Genomic DNA, 21,953 nt, shown 5'->3' on the forward strand with positions numbered 1-21,953 from the left:
TTACCTGTGCAGGTACTCTAGGGCAGCCACTACTAGGGTTGGATAGGAAAAGGATGTTCTGCCATCATGGCCGGCCTTATCATGGGTCCCGCTGGATTCATTGGGCCCAGGCGGCACTCGGAGAGGGGCAGCAAATTGAGTAGAGGGATGGCAAATTGACTCCCAAGATTTTTTCCAGCAGTTTTGTGTGTCATCAGTTGGTGGCGCATTACTGGCAGCATTTCCACATCTCATATTGCGGCCCATAGTGCAAACTGATGAGTATGAGGAGGAGGAGCGTCTCCACCTGGGAACGTCCCTCGCGTGATCGTGGTGTGCGCAATGACATCAGATATCAGCACACTTCATCTCACGCTGGGCAAGCTGGATATTCTAGGGCGGAGGCCACGGCAGACAGGAGTGACAGGAGGACTGGGGACAGACAGTGAGTGTTTGGTAAACGGGTCCGGTGGTGAGTTACAGAAGATAACAGTAAATATAATATTTTCTACAATTTAGATTTATATAAAATAATGGATGTAGGGCCATGATTTTTTGGGGAGGCGGGGTGGGGAGGCAGCATTTCATTCTTGGGCCCAGGCAGCACAATTTCTTGGGCCAACCCTGTCTGCCATGTTATGTTTATCATGCCATATCTTTAGTAAAAGTTGTTAACCGCAATAAGCCTTGTCTGAAGTTATTTAAGGGGTGCATATGGGGTCCTAGCGTGCACACAAGGGTCTGAGTCTGCAACAGCTTCTACCAGTACAGAAGGGTTTTAGCAACATTTTAGCAACAAAAGGTTAAAAGCAACCAGTTATTGACGTGGTACCAGGTAGGGAGGTGGGTTCTCTGGTAGTAAGGGTATTACAGCTCCCTCCCTAGCTGTCTGTCTTTGTTGGTCCCCGGGAGTTAATCAGCGTCATGTAGAGTCACAGCCTGATCACTTGGTACAGAATGTAAACGGTTAAGTGAGCAAGCATGAGGTCTGCGCTATGTGGTTGGGGGATTCTCTACTGCTGGGAGTGAGGTGGCAGAGTACAATGACTGGTGGAGTGGGCATAAGCTCTGCATGTCCCTCCTAATGCTACACATACACTTGCACAATTGTGTAGTATACAGGACCACGTCCTCAGAAGAGATTCCAAATAACACTGCACACGAGTGGCTCGTCTATGAGTGGGTGGACTGTCTTAAGGTTTGATTCTTCACATGACCACAGTGCTTATGAGGTCAGGTTATGATGAGTGTGCCCTTGGGCAAGGTGTAAACCCGATGTTACAACATATGACCCTTCTGGTCGCCTGGTGCAACCCAGGAGAACCCACCTCGGGGTAGGCCTCCTGTGTGACCCTTACACTTGGTGCCCAACGAGTTAATGGAGAACACATGAAGGAGAGGTCACCTGTTCATCACAAGATGCGCACCCTACACTTACAAGGGTAAATGACTAAGTGCAAAGTACACAAACCTTATAAGAGGTCAAACCAGTAAAAGATGGAATCTGGTTGGTTGTTATGGAAAATGTACCTAGAGCTTGCTCTTTATTCTGTTTTATAAAATAAGCTCATTTGTATAATACTTTAAAGGACATCATTTTTATTTAAAAGGGAATTAGTTAAATAAAACCCAAAGGAAATTGTACTTACTTTTTTTTGTAGGAAATTCTGTTGGGAAGAAATAAAAAAACATTTAAAAAAAAATATTTAAAAAATAAAAATAAAACACATTTAGCATTATAAAGACTGACAGAACAATATGCAAGTCAGGATGGGTTTTCAGAACAAATAATATAATGGCAGACTGAATGCTTAGAGCAATCGTCATACGTTTTCATCTGAGTAGGGGATTTCCTATTATAGAAAATCATTTTGGGATGGGAACGAAGACAAGTATTTATTAACAGTCACTGCTTTTCTCAAAGCTGAGCTCTGAGAATAATCAGCCTTCTCATATAATTGCTACATTACTTAAAAAAGAAAAATCTAAAAGCCCCAATACTCACCTATATCCGTGGTCACATGATACAGGCACTCTATCTTTTGTATTGCAGGAGGAGAGTCTTTATTCCAGTGTCAACATAAATGACTGGGTGACATGGACACTTTTTATTGGCTGTCCAGTGGGGGGACCCTCTCAAGGTTGCACTCGTAGTGGATTGGAACACAGTAGTTGTAACAGTTGTGAGAGAGAGAGCTAAAGATTCACGGGGGGGCAGCTTTCATTATCTTGCTGTCTGTTTCTTACTTCGTTGACTTTATTGGGTAGGTGAGAAAATGCTAACTTTGCAAGATTTGACCACTCAAACTTGTGTTGGGTGTCACCAATTAGGTATAGCAAATGCCAAAAGTTTGCATACCATGCAGACTCCATTTACCAGAAAGACATTTTTTTTAAGTTCTTGTGTTGTGTAATTGGTGAGCACAATAGCACTTTAACCCAGTGGCGTAGCGTGGGTTGTCAGCACCCGGGGAAAGGCAAGTAATTTGCGCCCCCTTACCCGTGGATTTTAGCACTCGAGTCTCTTCCACTAGATTCGTTAAAGAAACCCTTACCCCCTAAGCACATGTATTGTTTGTTATGAAAATACTGATGTAATTAAAGTAAAATGCATCTAAATACAAGTTTATTTTCAAACACTTTATTGAGTGCGAACATGCATTACACATTCTCCACATTTTCAGCAGGTCTATGAATACAAATCTACAAAAGTAGTAACCCAGCATGGGCCATGCTATTATATGTCGTCTCACAACCATCGTAAACAACAAAAAATATCAAGAACAAAAACGAAACATCAAAATGGAACCATACCCTGGAGATGATCCAAGACTGGGCTAGATGGAGCCAACTTCCTCAATCCTGTACCTCTAATTGTAATTCTTTAATAGAAGTGCAAGATATCAATCTGTATATACAGATTAATTTAAATTCGCCTGCTTTTAATAAGCGCAAATTTTTCAATAACGATCGCAGTGCGCTCCGACATTACATGCGAACCCCGCACACGCACAAGTGTGAACCGGGGCTCAGTTCTCACAGACACACTCAGTCAGTCAGACTCAGTCTAGTCGCACTGTACACAGCCAGCCCACTGAGCCCAGTACAACTCCAGTCCAGTCACAGTCCAGTCAGTCCTGAGTGACTCCTGTCCTGTGTCACTCGTGACTCCTACCTTTTTTTTTGCAGGTCGGTGCACCCGATCACAGCAGGCTATGTCTTCTCCTCCAGGTCCTCTGGCTTTGTCACGTCACCACTGGCTCTCTCCTCTGAGTCCTCTCTGGCCTGTCACCTGCCGCCGCTGCCAGCTTCTTCTTGGCTCTTGCTGCTGCCTGGGCTGGGCTGGTGTGGCTCCCGCGCTCAACGCTGCGCTGGGCGGCCGCTGCAGTGGATTGTCCCTCCCCCAGATGGTCCCTTGCTCTCCGCACGCCTGGCACCACCCCCCCCCCTCCACAGTGGGCGGCGACCCGGCGGCTCGGATCGCCGCCACAGCCAGCACTGCAGTGAGAGAGAATGAGTGACTGTGAGCCAGGCAGGCAGGGCAGAGCTGTGAGTGCGAGCGCGCCCCCCCCAGATGTTGCGCCCGGTGCGGCCAGCCCCCCCTGCACCCCCCACGCCACTGCTTTAACCCATTCCTGCCAGGGGTAGTGATCTTGTCTTAGCAGTGTATTATGGGTATGTGGCCCCAGAGGAACTTTCCTACGCTCCCATGCACGAAGGAATGCTTAAAAGGTATCCTATCCTGGCTTAATTAGCATTTGTTGACAATCTTCTGCACAGCTGATTCAGACTAACTTACATCAACTGGCCCCGCTTAGCACCTTGGGCACAAGTCTCATTTCCAGTAGACGTTCCCATAAAGACTAAAAGAAGCTGGAGTTCACACCAGGACTTACAGTTTACTGAATCAATAGATATAAAGATATTTACATCTTTTTATTTATCCCTTGAGGTGGCAAAACTCAGCTTCATTTACAAACAGTCCGGCATTGTTAAGAGTGATGTGGCATGAATAAAAAGAGGTGAGACCCACCACTCAGAGAAGGATTATCTTAGAGTCCAGCATCTCAAAGCAGGAGGATGCAAGTAGTCCCATAAAATGAATACAGTCCTTCCACCACTACAGGCTTCCCCCCTAAACTGTCTATGTGTTATTCGGTCTACCCACAGCGGGAAACTATAATTACTCTCCTCCTGCCAATAACCTCTTAATATGCCCTTACTCAGGGTGCTTCACTCCTAGCAGGGGTAAGGTTGGCATTTAACCAAAGCAGCTCCTAAGCTGAATCTCACTTTCAAGCTATGGGGGGATCTAGTAGCCAACCAGCGGAGCAATAACAGGCCACATCTATGCCCTATCTTACACTGCAAATCCATCTAACCTACAAAAAGCACACAAATACTCCTAAAAAAGGCAAATTGCCAGATGCATTTGTTACAATGTATTGGCCCTAAAAGTGGACTTACACATTAAGTAAAATTTTTTTAGGATTCTTACATTATATCCAAGTTTTACTGTTTCCTGTTAGGATTACAATCCAGTAAGTATATATGTGAACATACCTAACATCTTCTCCGTCCAGGAGGCGTCTGTAGGTGGAGATTTCCTGTTCGAGACGGGTCTTAACATCCATGAGGATTTTGTGCTCTGAGCTTTGGCGTTCTATATCTGTTCGCAATTCAACAAGCTGAACTTCTATGTCACGAACCAGATCTTTCATTTGAGAGAGCTGAACGCAATATTGACTTTCTGTCTCTGCCAAGGTACCTTCCAATGCTGATTTCTAAAAAAGGGTAATACAAATATTTGAGCCAGTTTTGTATATTAGCATTTACATTTTACATCTGAAGCAACAATGATTCAAAAGGTTTTTAGTGATTAGGTATAAGAAAAACTTGAACAAAAGCCTCACCATGCTTAGTTGGGCCTGCAGTTCGATCTCTAAGCCTTGAAGTGTACGTTTAAGGTCAGTGATTTCAGTAATGCTGGACTGGTTCTGTTCAATGTGACTTGCAACTTCTCTGTTCAGCTCTTCTGTCTGTCAGGTTTACAAAAACATTAAATATGTTACTGTCTTTGTCTTTGATCTGAATAATTATTCTTTAAAACCAGCTCTATTTGTTCTGCAGCCCTACCTGTTTAAAGTACCAGTCTTCAACTTCCTTGCGGTTGTTTTCTGCCAAAGTTTCATATTCGTCTCTCACTTGAGCCAATATCTTGGTTAAGTCAATAGCTGGAGCAGCGTCCATCTCCACACTGATAGTGCCATGAGCTTGTCCACGCAGGGCATTTATTTCCTATATACAAGAATTTTAAAGAGCGTTTACATGGTTTTACTCTTAGATGATTGTAATACAAACAATAAATTTTGTTTTCTTAAAGTTTGTGATAAGGATATGGGTGGATTGAAATAAATTGTTTGGAACATCTTAAATGGTAAGCTAGTAGGAGGTTGACATAAAAGAAACTATGTCCAACTTGGGAAATCTTAAGAGTAAAACAGAGTATATCGGAAAGATATTTCCAGCAAAACTAGCCTTAGACCAGACCCCGACCACGCCAGGACATGGTCCAGGAGATGCAGGGGCTGGGAACATGGTACAGGAGATGCAGAGGCTGCGGGAATGGTACAGGAGATGCAGAGGCTGCGGACATGGTGCAGGAGATGCAGAGGCTGCGGGCATGGTGCAGGAGATGCAGGGGCTGCGGAGGGGTCTTACTTACCGATCTGTGAGGCGCCTTACATTTAAAAATGGTGCCATCCGGCGCCATCACGTGACTCCACATGCGCCCTATGCCCGAGAATGGCTGAACATGTACTGGCTTTCCCAACCGGCGCATGCACAGTTGACATGTTGGGTCGGCCACTGCCCTTATGGGTGCCACTGCCCTTCAAGCAGCCTCAGGGCAGGGGGACTTGCCGGTCTACCCGGAAATTTCACGGTATCCCGGTAGGCCAGTCTGGTAGGCCAGTTCGGCCCTGGCCCGTATAACAAGGGCTGACTAATGCAGGCATCCCCAACCACCAGGCTGTGGACCATTACACAGCAGGAGGTAAGTGGCGACCACAGCCCATACAGGGCTAACCCAGACCACGACCACAGTCTGGACAGGGCTTCTCCTCTCCCAGCTCTCCCACCAACTATGCCATCTTATCAGCAGAGCAGGGAGTGGGAGGAGCCCGAGATCTACACAGAGAGCTGGAGTCTTTTCATATTGACCACTTCCCGTGAATCGACTCAGCTCTACGTCGCCTCAGAGAAGTGGTTGTACCGGGGTGATGCCTGCAGCTAGAAGCATCATCCCGGTACCATTTTTTAGAGCCAGCGGACATTACCCCAGCAAGCAGGAGGGGACGCCCCCACCTGCTGCCTTCTGCGGCTCTGCCAAGGTCTCCTGTCCCACCGGGAGACCCGAGCTACCATCCGGCACGTCCGCTGGCTGGTTGGAGTCCCGATCGCTTTGATCGGGTCTCTGATATAGTAACCTGGAAGCGGCGTGATGACGTCATGTCCGGGCTACTCGGCAGCTAAAGGCACGGAATTTAGAAACCTATCAGTATTCAAAAATGGCAATTTCAGCATTTTGAATACATTGAAGTGCAGTGGAGGGGTAAAGGTAAAGAGTACCTGTCACTGCCTATTACTGTCACAAGGGATGTTTACATTGCTTGTGACAGTAGTAAAAGTGATCCGATTTTTTTTTAAACTGTGCTAAAATTAAAAAATTAAATAAAATAAATAGGAAAAAAATAAAAAAAATTAAAGCGCCCCCATCGCCGTGAGCTTGCGCACGAAAGAAAACATATATGGAAGTCATGCCTGTAAATGAAAGCGCTGTTCAAACCACACATGTGAGTCCACGTTTGCCAGAGCGAGAGAAATGTACAGTAGTTTGTCGCCATTCCACGGGTGTGCACAATTTTAAACCATAACATGTTAAGTATCTATTTACATGGCGTGACATCCTCTTTCACAATATACAAAAAATGGGGTAACTTTACTGTTTCGTTTTTTTAAATGCACTGAAATTCATTTGTCTTTGCTAAAAAAAATATAGATATATATAATGTTTGGGGGTTCTAAGTAATTTTCTAGCTAAAAATACAGATTTTAACTTGTAAACAACATGTGTCAGAAATGGGCTCTGTCAAGAAATGGTTATCCCCGCTTGTTAATGTGATCCAGATCTGCAGAGGACACATAGGCTGAATCCTGCCTCTGCCCTGCTGAAGGTAGGACTGTGCATGAGAGGCAGAGAGTAAAAGAGGGCACTGTAATTAGAGAGAAAATGGAGGGGGGGCATGTCTGCAGAGAGCACTGTAATGGGGGTCTGTGATTGCTAGGGGCACTGTAATGTGAATAGGCCACTGTAATATAAAGGATAGTGCACTGTAAAGTGGCATTGTAATCATTACAGTGCCCCTTTACAGTGTAGTCCCCTATATATCACAGAGTGCCCCTTTACAATACAGTGCGGAAGACCCAGTCCGGACCTGCCTTAGACCACTAGGGAACTTAGTCAGCTTGCTGCATTCATAACCAACTTTAGGGTAAGTGCACTGATCTAGAATACATTCCAAACTTTCTACTTGGACATTTTTTGAAAAACTACCTGTATGAAAACTTTTACCAACCCTACCTCTTCATGGTTCTTCTTCAGGTAGACCAATTCTTCCTTCAAACCCTCAACCTGAAGCTCCAGGTCAGTCCTGAGTAGAGTCAGTTCATCCAGGACTTTACGTATGCCACTGATGTCAGCCTCAACGTTCAGTCTAAAGGCATGTTCAGTTTCAAACCTAAACAAAAAAAAGATTGTTAAAACTTGACCCAATGTTGTGATATTACTGTATTTTTCTCTTATAATGCCTATATTTGTGTATAGTGTTGTGTTGTAGTGTGTCTTTTAATGATGGTGTCCCTTGTTAGAGTCTTTTATGGATCAAAATAACGTCAAATTCTTACTTGTCTCGGAAGTCATCACCAGCCAGTTTAGCATTCTCAATCTGTAGGATCATGCTGGCATTGACCACGATGGCATTATGGATCTAAGAGTTGTGAAGATACAACAATGGCAAAACAATTAGCAATACAATCCTGTGAATCAAATCTAGTGTTCACATATTGGCTGTGGTTAACCAAATGGCAGAAAAGAAAACTTTGTAAATGATTCCACATCTATGACCATAACTACGTCTAATCATGTTTCATGTTTTTTTAGAGGGCATACTAATGAAATGATCTTGTATTGGTTTGCCTGAGTTGCTACTGTGCATCATTGATCTTTTTTTTTTCCTCCGTATTTACACTACACTGCTGTGCCCAGCTTAATGATCTATAAAAGTGATGGAAAAGCTAATTGCCTGGGTCTTGTGATATCAAGTAAGAAAATAACTGTTTGTGTGGCCCACAGCAGGGAAAAATGAATTAATAAAAGAGGCAATCTGATTAGTTGCTATGGGAAATTACTGCTCTTGCTTTAAGCGGAGTTCCACCCATTTTTGCAAGTATGCTTTCATCCACATGCCCACCTGCATTGCAGCCCTCAATGGATATTATTATTTTTTTTATTATGTCTGAATACTTTTATTTCAAAAGTGTTGGTGGCACTTCCGGTCCCCGGTCACCTAGGTGATATCAACATCATCATCCCTTGCATGCCAGTGCCATCCTAATGGCATCATGGGCCACTGTGCAAAGTCAAGCACTGGAGCCCCTTCCAGCCAGCATCAGGTGCCCCCTTACATCATGTTCCCCTATCATAGTGTCCCCATACACCAGGTCCCCCATCACAGTTTCCCCACACACCAGATTCCCCCATCACTGTGCCCCTACACATCAGGTCCCCCCATGGAAATTAAGGCAGCTCCTCCTTCCTCTTCTTCTCCTGTGCTGAGACTGAGGTGAGTTCTCAGTCTCAGTGCCAGCTCTATTCTGCCCCCCCCCCCTGCAGGAGGAAGGAAAAATGTAATCATCTTTCCAGCAGAAGCCAGCTGCTGCTTCTTCTGACAGGAGTGACAGTGCACCCTCCCCCTTTTACATGTCTCTGATCATGGGCCCCCATGCCCCAGGTGTGCCCGTTCATTAAGATGGCCCTGTTGCATGCCTGGAATATCAACGTCATCGACTCCAGAAGTTCAAGGGAATTGCCTGATTCTCTTTTGATTGACAGGTTGCCATAACAATAGGGCGGGAACTTCCATTGCCGCAGCCGCCATTGCTATGGCAACCTGCAATCAATAAACTGCACTGAGCAGTGTCATTACTACGCAGGCGCAATTTCGGGAGGTGCATGCTGTATAGCCAGCTGCAACTAATCCCGGAAATATATAAGAGCAGGCTCCCGCCTGCTTCCGAGATTAGGTCATTTTTTGCAGGTTAAAAAATACGACACATGATTACATTTGCAACAATATCCAAATAGTAATGTGCAATCTGTGCCAATCATGGGGTGCTTTTAGAAAAAATCTGATTATGGTAACTGGAGCTCTGCTTTAAGAAAGTTTAATTTAAAAGGGTTGCTACGTGAAATCTCAACAGACCAGTATATCCCAATATTTCAAAAATGGAACATCTACACTTGACTAAAGCTGTACATAAACCTTAAAGCTGAACTCTGGAATAAGCAAATATTGTCTAAATAAATTTGTAATGTCTATTCTTAAATATTTGTGTGCTTTGTGTATTTCTTCTAGATCTGTGCACCAATCCGGTGTGAAGGTTTACCTCTGTGAAGGAGCTTCCCGTAATAAAGACTGCAGCTTTTTCTCCATGTGCAGGGTGACTGGTCTTGTCTCCGCCCCTCCCAGTGTTCTGCTGGCAGCCTGTAGTGGGTGTGGCCTGCCAGATCCCTCTCACAGTTCTGTTCTCTGCACAAGCTATGTACAGCACAGTGATGATGTCACTGCTTTATTTAAAAAGTAGTTCCTGGCTTTGGCACACACAAAGTGAATTTGTATCCTTTGTGGCTATCGAGGAATATATTTAACCGCCTTAGCGGTAATCCAGAGCGTGACTCGGGGTTGATTTTTCATTGCAGGAGCGGTAACCCCGAGTCACGCTCGGGGTGGATTGCAGAGAGCGCAGTGGTGTTCTCTTACCTTCTCCTGGCGATCCAGCGATGATCTCTCATTGCTGAGATCGCCAGCCGAGAGTCCCGCCGCTCCTCCGTCCCTCCGTCGGTCTGATCACTTCCTAGTTCCGTTCCCTGCAGCAGCAATGCTGCATGGGAGCGGAACTAGGGAGGGAAATTCAAAAAAAAAAAAAAAAAACGTTACACAAAACACACTTTATATTATATTATATTATATATATATATATATATATATATATATATATATATATATATGCATATATATATATGCATATGCATATATATATATATATATATATGCATATGCATATATATATATATATATATATATATATATATATGCATATATATATATATATATATGCATATGCACACACATATATATATATATATATATATATATATATATATATATATATACATATATATAAAATTATATTATTGATTCAATTATAATTCATGCGTTATATATTATATTATATATATATATATATATGTATATATATATATATATATATATATATATATATGTATATATATATATATATATATATATATATATATATATATATACACACATACACACATATCTATATATAATATATAATGCATGAATTATAATCTAATCAATAATATAATTTTATTAAATATATTATATATTAAATAATAAAATAATATTATTGATTCGATTATAATTCATGCGTTTGTGTTTCAAATTTATCACATCTGGGATGTCTACTAGAGTCTTGTTTTGGTCAGGTTTAAGTCAGTAATTACTAAGAATTGTAGGCCTATAATACATAACGCCAAATTTCCATGAAAAGAATTGTACCGCTTTTGGTATGTAATTCCAGACATAATCATACCGCCAGGGAGGTTAAAGAGGAGCTCCAGTCTCCCCAAGAAAATGTAAAAGTCAGCAGCTATAAATACTGTAGTTGCTGACTTTTAAAATAAGGACACTTACCTGTCCAGGGATCCCACACTGTCCTCCTTCTCCAATCTGCTTTGGGCTCTGATGCCGGCACCTTCACTAAGGGAAACTGCCTTCAGGCCTCACAGCCAGTTTCCTACTGCGCATGTGTACGTCGCGTGTGTGAGTCGCGATGCACTTTGTGAGTGGTCTTGCCGTCTTCTGGGACCCGTGTGTGTCCCAGAAGGCAATGGGGGAATGGGGGAAGGAGGAAGGGTGGGATATACTCTTAGATCGCCGCAGCAATCTTACCCGCAAGTGGGAGTGGGTACCTGTCAAAATCAGGTACCTGTTCTCCCCTCCCCCACCCAGGGTGCAAACAAGCGGAGTTTCCCCCTTTTGGGAGGAGCTCCACTTTAAATAAAAGTCAGGAGTTCATCTTTAGAGAGACCCTGTCATCACATTCAACATGTGGGAATAGAAGTTCCTTGCTGAACAGTAAAACAAGCCATTAGGTCAACAGAAGCTGAATCTTTAAAATCAATCCTGGTCATTTACAAGATTAGGGAATGGTATCGGCTGATTCAACAGAAACCGGCTGACATTCGGCCAGTGTGTACAGGGGCCTGTCCGACAGAAGTTGGCCTAATGCATGGAAAACCAGCAGCCAAACGGCATCCGATCAGTGCTTGCAACCAATGTCTGGGAGCGCTGACCAGTGTGTTCTGGGGGGGGGGGGGGCGTCCCCCTGTCAGAACACAATAGCTCAGCAGAGAGATGGTATAGTTAGCACAGCGAGCTCCTCATTGTTTTTTTTTTTTTTCAGCCCGCTGGGTTGCACGAAAAAAAAAGCTGACTGTGTGCACCAGCCTTAAAGTTATTGTAAACGATCACCTTGGAAAACAACCCATTCAGTTTAAAATAGAGATGAAAGGCAAAACATTTTTGTATAGATATAAAAAAACATTATAAATACCTTTTCCCCCTTTTTTTAGAAGTGATCACACTTTCTCTGTTCTCAGCTGCATAAGAGCTAAGGGAGGAGAAGCAGCAGCACACTGAGCTTCCCAGTAAATGGATATGCAGCAGGGGCATGTAAGGACAAGTCTGATCATTGGATGAGAGCACACTGAGTTCCCAGCACAGCTAGAGAACTGACCATGGTGTGTTTTCCTGCTTAGTGTGGTCTGTTTTTAATAGGAAAGCAAAGGGTCTGGCAGGAACACCAGGGATTTCACACAAAGAAAGCAATATAAAGAGAACTGGAGACTTTCTCATACAAGTACATGGCACAGCAGGCACAGATCAAGAATAAAAGTATTGAGGTAACAAACGCTTTAATATTCAAGGATAGTCAAACAAATAACGCACTGGGCATTGCCAGGGGAGGGCATATACCAATGCAAACAAAAATTTTAAAAAAATATTGTTTTATGAGGAGCAGCACTTTAATTAAGTCTTAAAGAAAAATATTAAAAATAAACAATTCCTTTAAAAAACATGCTTGAGTAATGCCTTAAACCTGCCTGCTAAGCGTCGCACCTGTAAGATGTATACAATGTACAATACCAAAACGAACATTTACAAAGAAAAAATTAAATTACTGGTAAATGACATTTCACTTCCAGCTTCATTTTTTATTTTTAAAAAAACAAATGGAGACCCCCCCCCCCCCAATATACAAAAATACATATCAGACTCTGAAGACCTTTGGAGGTCCCCATTCTTTTTTTTTTTTTTTTTTGTTTTGTTTTGTTTTTTTTTAATAAGGCCAACACTATGGAACCAAGTAAACAATATTTACCAGCAAAAAAATGTTTTCCTTTCTTAAAATGTCACTTTTGCTGTAGTACATCCTGCTGGGGTTCCCCCTAAAAATTCATACCAGACCCTTATCTACACCTTATCTATCTACACCATAGGCACACTTATTTCTTAAAATGGTTTAAATGTGTTTAAATAAATGTTTAAATTGTTTTATTATTGAGAGCTTGGCTGTTTTTTTAATCCATTAACCCAATTAGGATTATGTAATAAGGGAATATGAAAGCCCTGGAATGAAGTGATTTAATAATGGTTGCAAACCTTTTATTTTCTGTTTGCTAATCAAAATAGGGACCATGGTCAGTGCTCCAAGGGATTTCTTTTCTTTTTGAAGCACACTGATTCTTGAATGTGGAGATAATGCTATACAATGAGGTTTATTTACTAAAGTAGCTGAGAAAGTTCACACAATAAATCATATGAAGATTCACTTTAATTATCCAATGTATGTGAAAAGTGAATCCCTGTTCATTTGTTTCATCTGCACATGGTTGAATAATTGCTGTGAATCCTTATACACATTATTGTGTGAACATTCTCAGCTCGTTGCAGTTTATTGTGTGAGCATTTTCAAATCCTTTAGCAAATTTACCTCACTAATGGACGCTACAGCTCCATATTTGAGATACGATAATGTTCATTTTTTTAAATATTGTGTTGTTCTAGGGCCATACATATTGCATTATTATATTTATTTGCTTTGAATGTTCTGTGTTTGTATTAATCATTTAATTCATAAGTTATACAAGACATGGGAAACACAGTCAATAATCAGGTGATGTAAGATCACAATATAATTAGATGCTTTTATTGAATAGAAGCAATATTTGGAAAAAGTTTATGCTGATTTGATAAGTTCCAAAAACCCATAGCAGCCAATAGGAAATCATTTCTTCACTGACATGGCTGCCTTTAACAGAAATTTGATACGCTGCTTTGGGTTACATGGACATTTCAAATCATCTATGCTGTGCCCTACTGTATAAACATATATGTATGGTCCTCCTCTTACCTTATTACGAATATCCTCAATAACCTTGTAGTACTGGCTGTAGTCATGTGATGGCCCGGGGGCTTGCTTCTCATACCATTCCCTGATGTTGATCTCTAGCTCAGCATTGGCCTTCTCAAGAGAGTGCACCTTGTCCAAGTAGGAGGCCAAACGGTCATTTAGGTTTTGCATGGTCTCCTTCTCCCTTCCGCCCATAAGGCCATCTCCACCTGCAAATCCACCCCCAAAGCCATAGCCAAAATTAGATGAGTAGCTGCCACCAAAACCCCCATCTAGGTCACCTAGTCCACCACCTAAGTTGCTACCAAGATTGTTGACTTCAGAAGTTACCATCCTGGAGGATGAGAAGGAGAGGTTTTTGCCACTGCTACCTTTATGAATGCTAGGTACCCTGTGGCTAATCATGCTCGATCTGTTTGAGCCACCACCAAACCCACCCATCCTCTTGATGCTATATGAAGACATTATGAACCTTTAATGCCTTTCTTTTTCTATGTGCTATCTGGGATGTTTTAGGCTGGGAGTTAGAAATCCAGACTTTCAATCCTTGAATTTATATCAGAGATGTGGGCGTCATTTCTTCCAAAGGATTGGTTCTTGTGTGCCAACATTTGTTAGAGAAGTGGTATTTATGATTACCTCATTGATCTGGAAGAACAACCTTTCTTACCAAAATGCTTTCCCAGATACCAGAGGAGGCATTGTCTGTGTGTGCACTCTGCTGGTTCCTAAAACAAAAGATGCGATTCAGTTTGAGTTAAGGAGGCTCCTGTCTTCAGGCTATGCATTTGATATTCTTGTATTCTTAACTAGGAAAAACAGTATTGTCACCCCTCCCTACTCTTGAAAGTTTACAAATCCAGCTAAAATGAGTTGTTGTGTTGTTTTAGAGAACAATATACTCCTCCATCTTTGTGTTAATTCTTTAGGCAAACAGACCGATGAGGGTATTCATCATTTAAGTATATCTAAATCCATGATTAAGCACACATTGTAGTGTGTGAAACGCATCTACATTAAATATGTATTTAACCGTGTTGCGCAGAATAAAAATCTAATATTAGAAAAAATATTAGTACAAATGCAGTCTACTGTTTAAATTCTCCTCAAAAAATGCTAATGCTTGTATGGGTGCAATAGGATAATATACCTCCGATCCTCCTAATAAATGGTTTAGTGTATAAATAATAATAAATGTGAACTGTACACAATAATTAGTGAATAAATAAGTGTTATCACTGATATAAATAAATAAAATATGATCTCAGCCTATCCTTTTAAAAAGTTTTTGAGATATGAAGTGCAAAGTGCAAATCATGTGCAAAATGCCTTAATATGCAATCCACCGTGATCAACAACCTAAAAAAAAAACCTCATAAATAGATCCTATAAAAACGTGCAAAATATATAAATAAAACAAGTGTTAATAAAATGTCCCAAAAACTGGAATGCAAAAATTTAAATATATTATAAAGTGTCCTTTAAATTGAAGATAGATAATCAAGTCCATATGTGACTCAGTGCAAATGATACAATCTTGCTGTGCTCATAACCACCTATGGGTGGCAGGTGCTCCCCAAATTCGTGTGACAGATCCTACTATCACTGTGCACCCCCTAGTGAGTGGGCGCTCACCTTAGGGAGGATTATTATAGACTCATCAACCGGGGCTCCTTGACAGGGATAACCCTTCCTAGTTTCAGTGATTCAATGGTCCGTGGCTCACTAAGCGTGCCCTTATGCCGGAAATCAGGTGAAATCAATCCATCCACTCTCCAGCAATCAGTGCCACCGTTTAGTATGTAAAAGAAAAATCTCCAATAGTGCTTATACCTTCAAAGCATTTATTTAAATCAAAGAGCAAAAAAAAAAAAGGTTTAAACTCACAATATTCGGTACAAACATGCACCTTTGACACGCTGTTCACAATCCAACATCCAAGCCGCAATGGGAAAGCAGGAGACTCCGTGGCTGTATATTCTCTCCTCTGCCGATGCAGCCAGGCAGTCTCACAAACAGCGAATCGCTCCATCCGTCCTAGCCCCTCCCCTACACGTGACGACACAGGGACCTCGTGTCTTCCTCAGGGGGACGCATCTACCTTGCCACTATTTGCCACACTTGGATGTCCAGTCAATAAATCTGGATTTTGACCTCATCTGGAGTGCAGCCGTTCCTTTTTTCTTTATCTAAATCCAATACCTTTTTATAAATTTAGGATAAAGTGGATAAAGTGTGTTCCAGTTGGGATGGTATGGTTTCAGTTGGGATGGGATACACCCTCAGTATTTGTATAGGTGTCCATTCTCAGCAAAATAGAAAGTGATTGGAAATCCTATATTTTACAGTTGTCACATAGGGTCACCTGTTTCAGTGAAAGCTTTCTAGGTGGGTAATTTATTTTCAGTGAAAGCTTTCTAGGTGGGTAATTTATTTTCAGTTTGGAGAGATTTCCTCTCATTTTCTGTTGTCTCTAGGACAGAAGATTAAATTGGTTCTAAAGGCTGGACATGTTTTACCTTAATGCACTATCTGCATTAAAGTATAACTAAGGGCAAAACTTTTTTTCAGTTTTGGACAGAATTTAGATGGATTAGAACACTTGTCAGTTTGTATTGCTGTCTGTACCCACATTAATGAGATCCACCCTCTCTATTTTTCCTGTTTAACATTATCATTGAAGGTAAAAAAAATAATGGAAAACTTCCAATGGGGACACTACTTGTGGTGACCCGGGGGGTCCCCAAGGAATTCCCCTCATTTGCTGGGATTTCCTCTCACTTCCTGTTTGGCTATGGGACAGCAAGTGAAGGGAAATCTCCGCAATTAGACACACATGGCGAAGAAAACACATGACAGGGGTTATAACCCTCTTTTACTCTATCCAAGCTGAAAAATAAAATGTTTCCTATAGTTCTACTTTAAGGTTTAATAATGTCCCATTACTTGTATTACGCCTCTGCATACCTACCTGATCCTGATCTTGATCTAGCACTGTGCCTGTCTGCAGTAGACATGAGCATTTTGTTTTGTTCAGGTTCATTTCAGATAAAACTTTGATTCAATAGTAGTTTAATAGTAAAGAATGTCAACGAATCCGTAAAAAAATTACCAGTAAATAAAATTAATGAATGCTTTCATGTTATTTGGATTTATTGTGAATAGCTGGTTGGTAAGAAGCAAGCAGTCGCCACGTCCTTAACAAGCAATACTCATCTGCTGTAAGTGGGATACCCCGCTGACAGCACAATGTAAACAAAATGCCGGCATTACATTTTTTTTTTTAAAACAGTAAGGGGGGCCCTATGGGTCTAGTATAGATTTTGAGAGGAACAATAGGCCAAACTTTTTTTAAAAAAATAGCTTGAGGTCTCCCTAAAATCCCTACCAGATCCTTAGGTGTGCAAAAAATTTTAAGGGGAACCCTACGCAAAAATTTAAAGAAAAATTAATTGGGGTCTCCTTCAAAATTCATACAAGACCCTTGATCCAAGCATACAGCAGGCAGACCAGGAATGGAAGGCCCAGTGAGTGCTTTTTTCGGAGCACCCCACCATGTTGAAGGCATGTAGCCTGGTATGATTCAGGAGGGGGGGGGGGGGCGGGCGCTTGTTCCTTTCCTGGTCTACCAGGCTGCATGCTTGGATGGGGGTCTAGCATGGATTTTGGGGGGTCCCCAGGCTTTTTTTTTTTTAATTTTGGCATGGGGTTTCCCTTAAACTCCATACCAGACCCAAAGAGCCTGGTATGGATTGGGAGGGGGGGGCGCCATTTTTTAACATTATTCTATTGCCAGCAATGTTTTTTTTTTTCATTCAGCTGTCAGCGGGGAAGTCCGTTGACAGCTGATGATTCATTCATTGTTAAAGATGCCACGGCCGCATGAGCGAACATCCTGCCGAGCGCCCCAAAAAGTTGGGTGTTCGCCGAAAAGGCGAACAGGCGATGTTAAGAACAAATTTTGTTGGGCCCAAATTGCTCGCCCAACTCTACTTACTGAGCACCCCTACACACACACACACACACACACACCTGCAGCAGTATTCTTCCAGTATTGAAGGAGTTATAACCAGCTGTGGGACCTGTCATAGGCACTTGTCAAGAGTGCCGAATATGCCGGCCCTTTCTGCCCCCTCCTCCATTCATAGAGGCTGTATTATAATTTCCAGCAATAAAAAGTGCTCTATGAATGCAGGAAATTCATCCACCCATCCTTCATCCATTCATATTGACTTTTTTTCAATTTAGAACTTTCATGTGGAGTTCTGTTACAAGGATACTGCCAGTAATAATTCGTATTTCAGCATTTGCTTGGTCTCTAATAAAAATATGTGGTTAGAAAATTGTCATGGTTGGAAGCCTATAACAACATTTGCTTAATGAGAAATAGTTTAATTAAAAGTCATACAAGTATAATAATCCTTGTGTGATTAACTTATCCAACCTGCTAAATCATTATGTAATCAGTTGACACTACGTATGTAATGGCGTGGCACTACCTGCTACATTGAAGGTTAGTATCTCCTTCCGTGTAATCAGATCCCATGCATTTTAGGTCATCAACAAGAGGCTATCCATTTCCCAAATTCTGTATTTTTTTTATAGTGTTTGCGATGGTTACAGTATAAACTGTAAGTTTATGAATGCTATAGATACTGTAATTGGACTATTGTAGAAAACATTTCAGCTGGACTTTTCGCAGCTCAAAAAATATGAATATATAACATTGAGTCTTTTACAGGAAGACCACTGTATTTATTAGTTGCTTTATTTTTAATGTGTTGCTACTGTCTACTTCACCTCAGGATCTATGACTGTCATCACAGAGTCACATGCTACAGGTGAAGATCTTCCTCTATGGCAGACTCTTTCCAGTTCTATTCACACTAACAACATATACAGCTAAGTATAGTGTATTGATTGGAGCCTATGTTCTAAAGGAAGTGGTCCCTGCGAAACACGTAGACAAAAACAACGACTTGTTATGGCACTATCTTTGCAATCTTCTGTATCTCTTTTTATTGCTTTCCACTTTCAAACTTTTAAACATTTGCATTTTTATTTATCTTCATATTGTGTGTTTTGGTCTCATGAGGGTTAAATGTAATGCCTTAAAAGAGGCCTCCACCGGGTGAATTTGGCAAGTATATCTGTAGCAGGATTTCCAGGCATTGGGACTGATGTGGGTCTGCCATGGTTACCGTTAACACCAACAGCGCATTTAAGCTTGTTGCCCAAGTGTGAGATCTGAGACAATGAACAGTCCGGCATCCTGGAGGAGCTTGACTGCCTGTGCAACCTCTATAGGGTCCAGGTATCGCCTCATGCTACCAGTAGTGACACTGAGCCTAGCCAAATGTAAAAATTGGTAAAAAAAACAGTCAGAAATGAAGAGTAGGGAAAAAAATGTCAGTAGCCTCCACCTGTAAAACCATTCTTTTTTTGGAGGTTGTCCCATTGTTACCCATCTAGTGCATCTGTTGTTAATTTCATTAACACCAAAACAGCTAAAACTGATTAACAACCCCCTCTGCCACTTAACTGATCAGATTCACATCCCAGGAGTTGAATTGACCTGATGCTATACTCTGATTAAAAAATGTTCCTTTAATTTTTTGAGCAGTGTACATAGTTAATCACAGTTCATATTAGCTAACCTTCTTTATACACATAATTGGGGTAGCAGTTAGCACTAAATCCACAAGATGTCCCCATTTAAGGCAAGAATCTATTGATCTCTGAATAGTGGAGGGGTTAATTATCTTTTGAGATAACTCATTGGGACAACGCTTCCTGATTGTCTCTTCTAAAACGAAGTGAGTGATTGGAAGGGGAGAAGTTCCCATAAGTAACCGACATGTAAGGAAGCTTCCTGCTTTTGATAACGTCACAGTTTGATGATCAAACGCGTCAAGCTGATGCTCCTGAACGTCACTTCCTGAAACGTACGCCAGGACATAGGCAGTGTCTATTACTCCTAACTATTAGAGGGCCCATTCCATGTGCTTGTACTGGAGGTATGTGGTATTGGTTCTGCTCTCATTGACACCTGTGATAGAGGCAATCACCTTGGTGTAAATACTGTTTTTTTATATAGCTCAACTGTTTCATCCTAGGCGATTTGGTCCTCCTGCCTACTGTTTGGGATTTCCCTCTTTACCAGGGTAACTTGAAGGTGCGGCGTCCATCTTTTGTCCCTAGCTACACCATAATTGAGGTGGAATGAACACCATTCCCATGGCGTGAAGATGTCCAGAGACACTGGGTTGGTTTCACAGATCTAACTTTATTTTTGTGACAAGTCCTGCACATATGTATATATTTTATGCCAATTCAACCAATACATTAATTTTTTCTTTCTCTTTCCAGTCATCTATATATATAAAATATCTTATACCATCTCTAAAGAAAAACCCTCCCCCCCCCCCTTTTGTGAAGCAGCTACAACATCTATGCATGCACGCAGTATGCGTTTTTCCCTATGGCCTATTATCGTCCAATGCTCAGAGTTTTAAAGCTTTTCGGTACGAGATCAATTATCTAGTTCTTGGCATATGAGAAACCGTCTCTATGCCAAACTAATACACATGTGTGGGGATTCTAGTTTTATCATTGCATGTATTGAAACACAACTCTGATATTCCTTGTAGAATAGTGTACGCTACTCTATATATACATATTTTGCATCTATCTCTCTTATTTCTCTATCGGCTCCCACACTTGTCCCCCCGGGAGATGTCTGGGGTGTGGGCACCATTTCTAGACTTTCCCCCATCTGGTCTATGGTGGTGGTGGGGTATGTTAGGATACATTGATGCGCAATGGTGGTGGTCATTCGCTCAGCAGAAATAATGTGAGATATACTGTATATGTAGACATCCTTTTGTTATGTATGTATAAGTAATTGTATGTATTGTCTTCCCATGTAGAGCTTTAATCATTACCTCATTATCTTTACATGCCCCTGAACAACCGACAGCTAAACATGTTGGGCTTTTGTTGATGGATCTAGCCAATACGGCAGGTCAATTGAGGTTTACCAGTGAATGAGCAAACTGATTTTAAAAGAACAGTGTAATATCTGTAATGTCTGTGTATATTTGTCCTTTTTCTTTTTCTTTTGTTTGTATAATGAAAAAATTGAAATAAAGTTTGTAATTATTTTTATATAACCGTTGGTCTAACTGATTATTAAGTACCACTAAAGTCCCCCTATGTAAGCCCTCAATTTGTTCACTATGTGGTAGGACATCTCTAGTCCTTAGTCTTTTTTTAACACCTCTGTAATGTTTGCTTTGCTGTCTGTGCCCCTGTTCAGAGGATTTTACCTCGATTTCTTTCCCTGTGACAATTGGATTTTGAAAATGTTGGGTTGTTGTGGAAACAAGGATTGGAGAAAAAGCTTCAGTGGAAACACCTTTTTCCCCATGATAACTCTTACAGGAGTGAATTTCTCTTCCTAGGGGTAGATTTCCTCTTACTTCCTGTTGTCTCCCTCTGTTTGTAAGTAGGAATCATATGTAAGTCAGATTTTTGTAACTCTGGGACTCCTTGTATCTGGAACCTACCATCCTCCTTGTCTGTAAGTATCTGCTATGTGATCTGAGAGTAGCCAGTAACTAAGCACAAGCTACCATGGAAGGAGGGTCTCTGGAGAACACCAGCTACCTCTAGATTCCTCTCTCAGAGAAAGCAGCTGCACACAGTAACACAGTTCCTCGTCTTGACTTCTGCAGTTTTGTAAACTAAGACTGGCCACCATCTAATCGAAAATCAGCCAGTCCAACAGGGGCTGAATTTTGATCAGCTTCTAGGCTCGACAGAAGAGGACATGTTGGAAAAATTTCCATCGGTCAGCTTCTGCAGCCAATCAGCCACTGATCACTGGAAGTCATATGTAGGTGGCTTACAGGGATCAGAGTTTTGGGCACAGTTCAGATTCTAAAGAAAATGAGATACAGTTATTGAAAAAGGTTTCCCAATATTTCAGCTGAAGCTGCTGTATGGCCCAGGAAAAACGAACTGAGTGAAAAATAAAATAATAAATTATTAGAAAAGATTTTCTCAATAACCACTTCATAGTACCATACAATCCTTCATTACTATTAACAAATAAAACAAACAGGCAAAAC

At 41.4% G+C, this 21,953-nt stretch overlaps 1 protein-coding gene across 1 annotated transcript in view; it reads right to left on the bottom strand.

The window, feature by feature from the left end:
* Positions 1-4,339: 4,339 nt before the first annotated feature.
* The window catches only part of LOC309567473 (keratin, type I cytoskeletal 14-like), a gene marked incomplete at its 3' end in the record, with an annotated part of 48,029 nt that continues 30,415 nt past the window's right edge, over positions 4,340-21,953 (bottom strand). The window contains exons 10-16 of the mRNA XM_082272862.1: positions 13,822-14,293; positions 7,945-8,027; positions 7,622-7,778; positions 5,116-5,277; positions 4,893-5,018; positions 4,543-4,763; positions 4,340-4,361 (exon numbers count right to left, since the gene is read on the bottom strand). Coding sequence (XP_082128988.1) covers positions 4,340-4,361; positions 4,543-4,763; positions 4,893-5,018; positions 5,116-5,277; positions 7,622-7,778; positions 7,945-8,027; positions 13,822-14,293 — 1,243 coding nt within the window. The remainder of the gene's footprint in view (positions 4,362-4,542; positions 4,764-4,892; positions 5,019-5,115; positions 5,278-7,621; positions 7,779-7,944; positions 8,028-13,821; positions 14,294-21,953) is intronic.

Source organism: Pelophylax lessonae, assembly GCF_965119305.1.
Source record: "Pelophylax lessonae genome assembly, chromosome: 11".
Taxonomy (NCBI): Eukaryota; Metazoa; Chordata; class Amphibia; order Anura; family Ranidae; genus Pelophylax; species Pelophylax lessonae.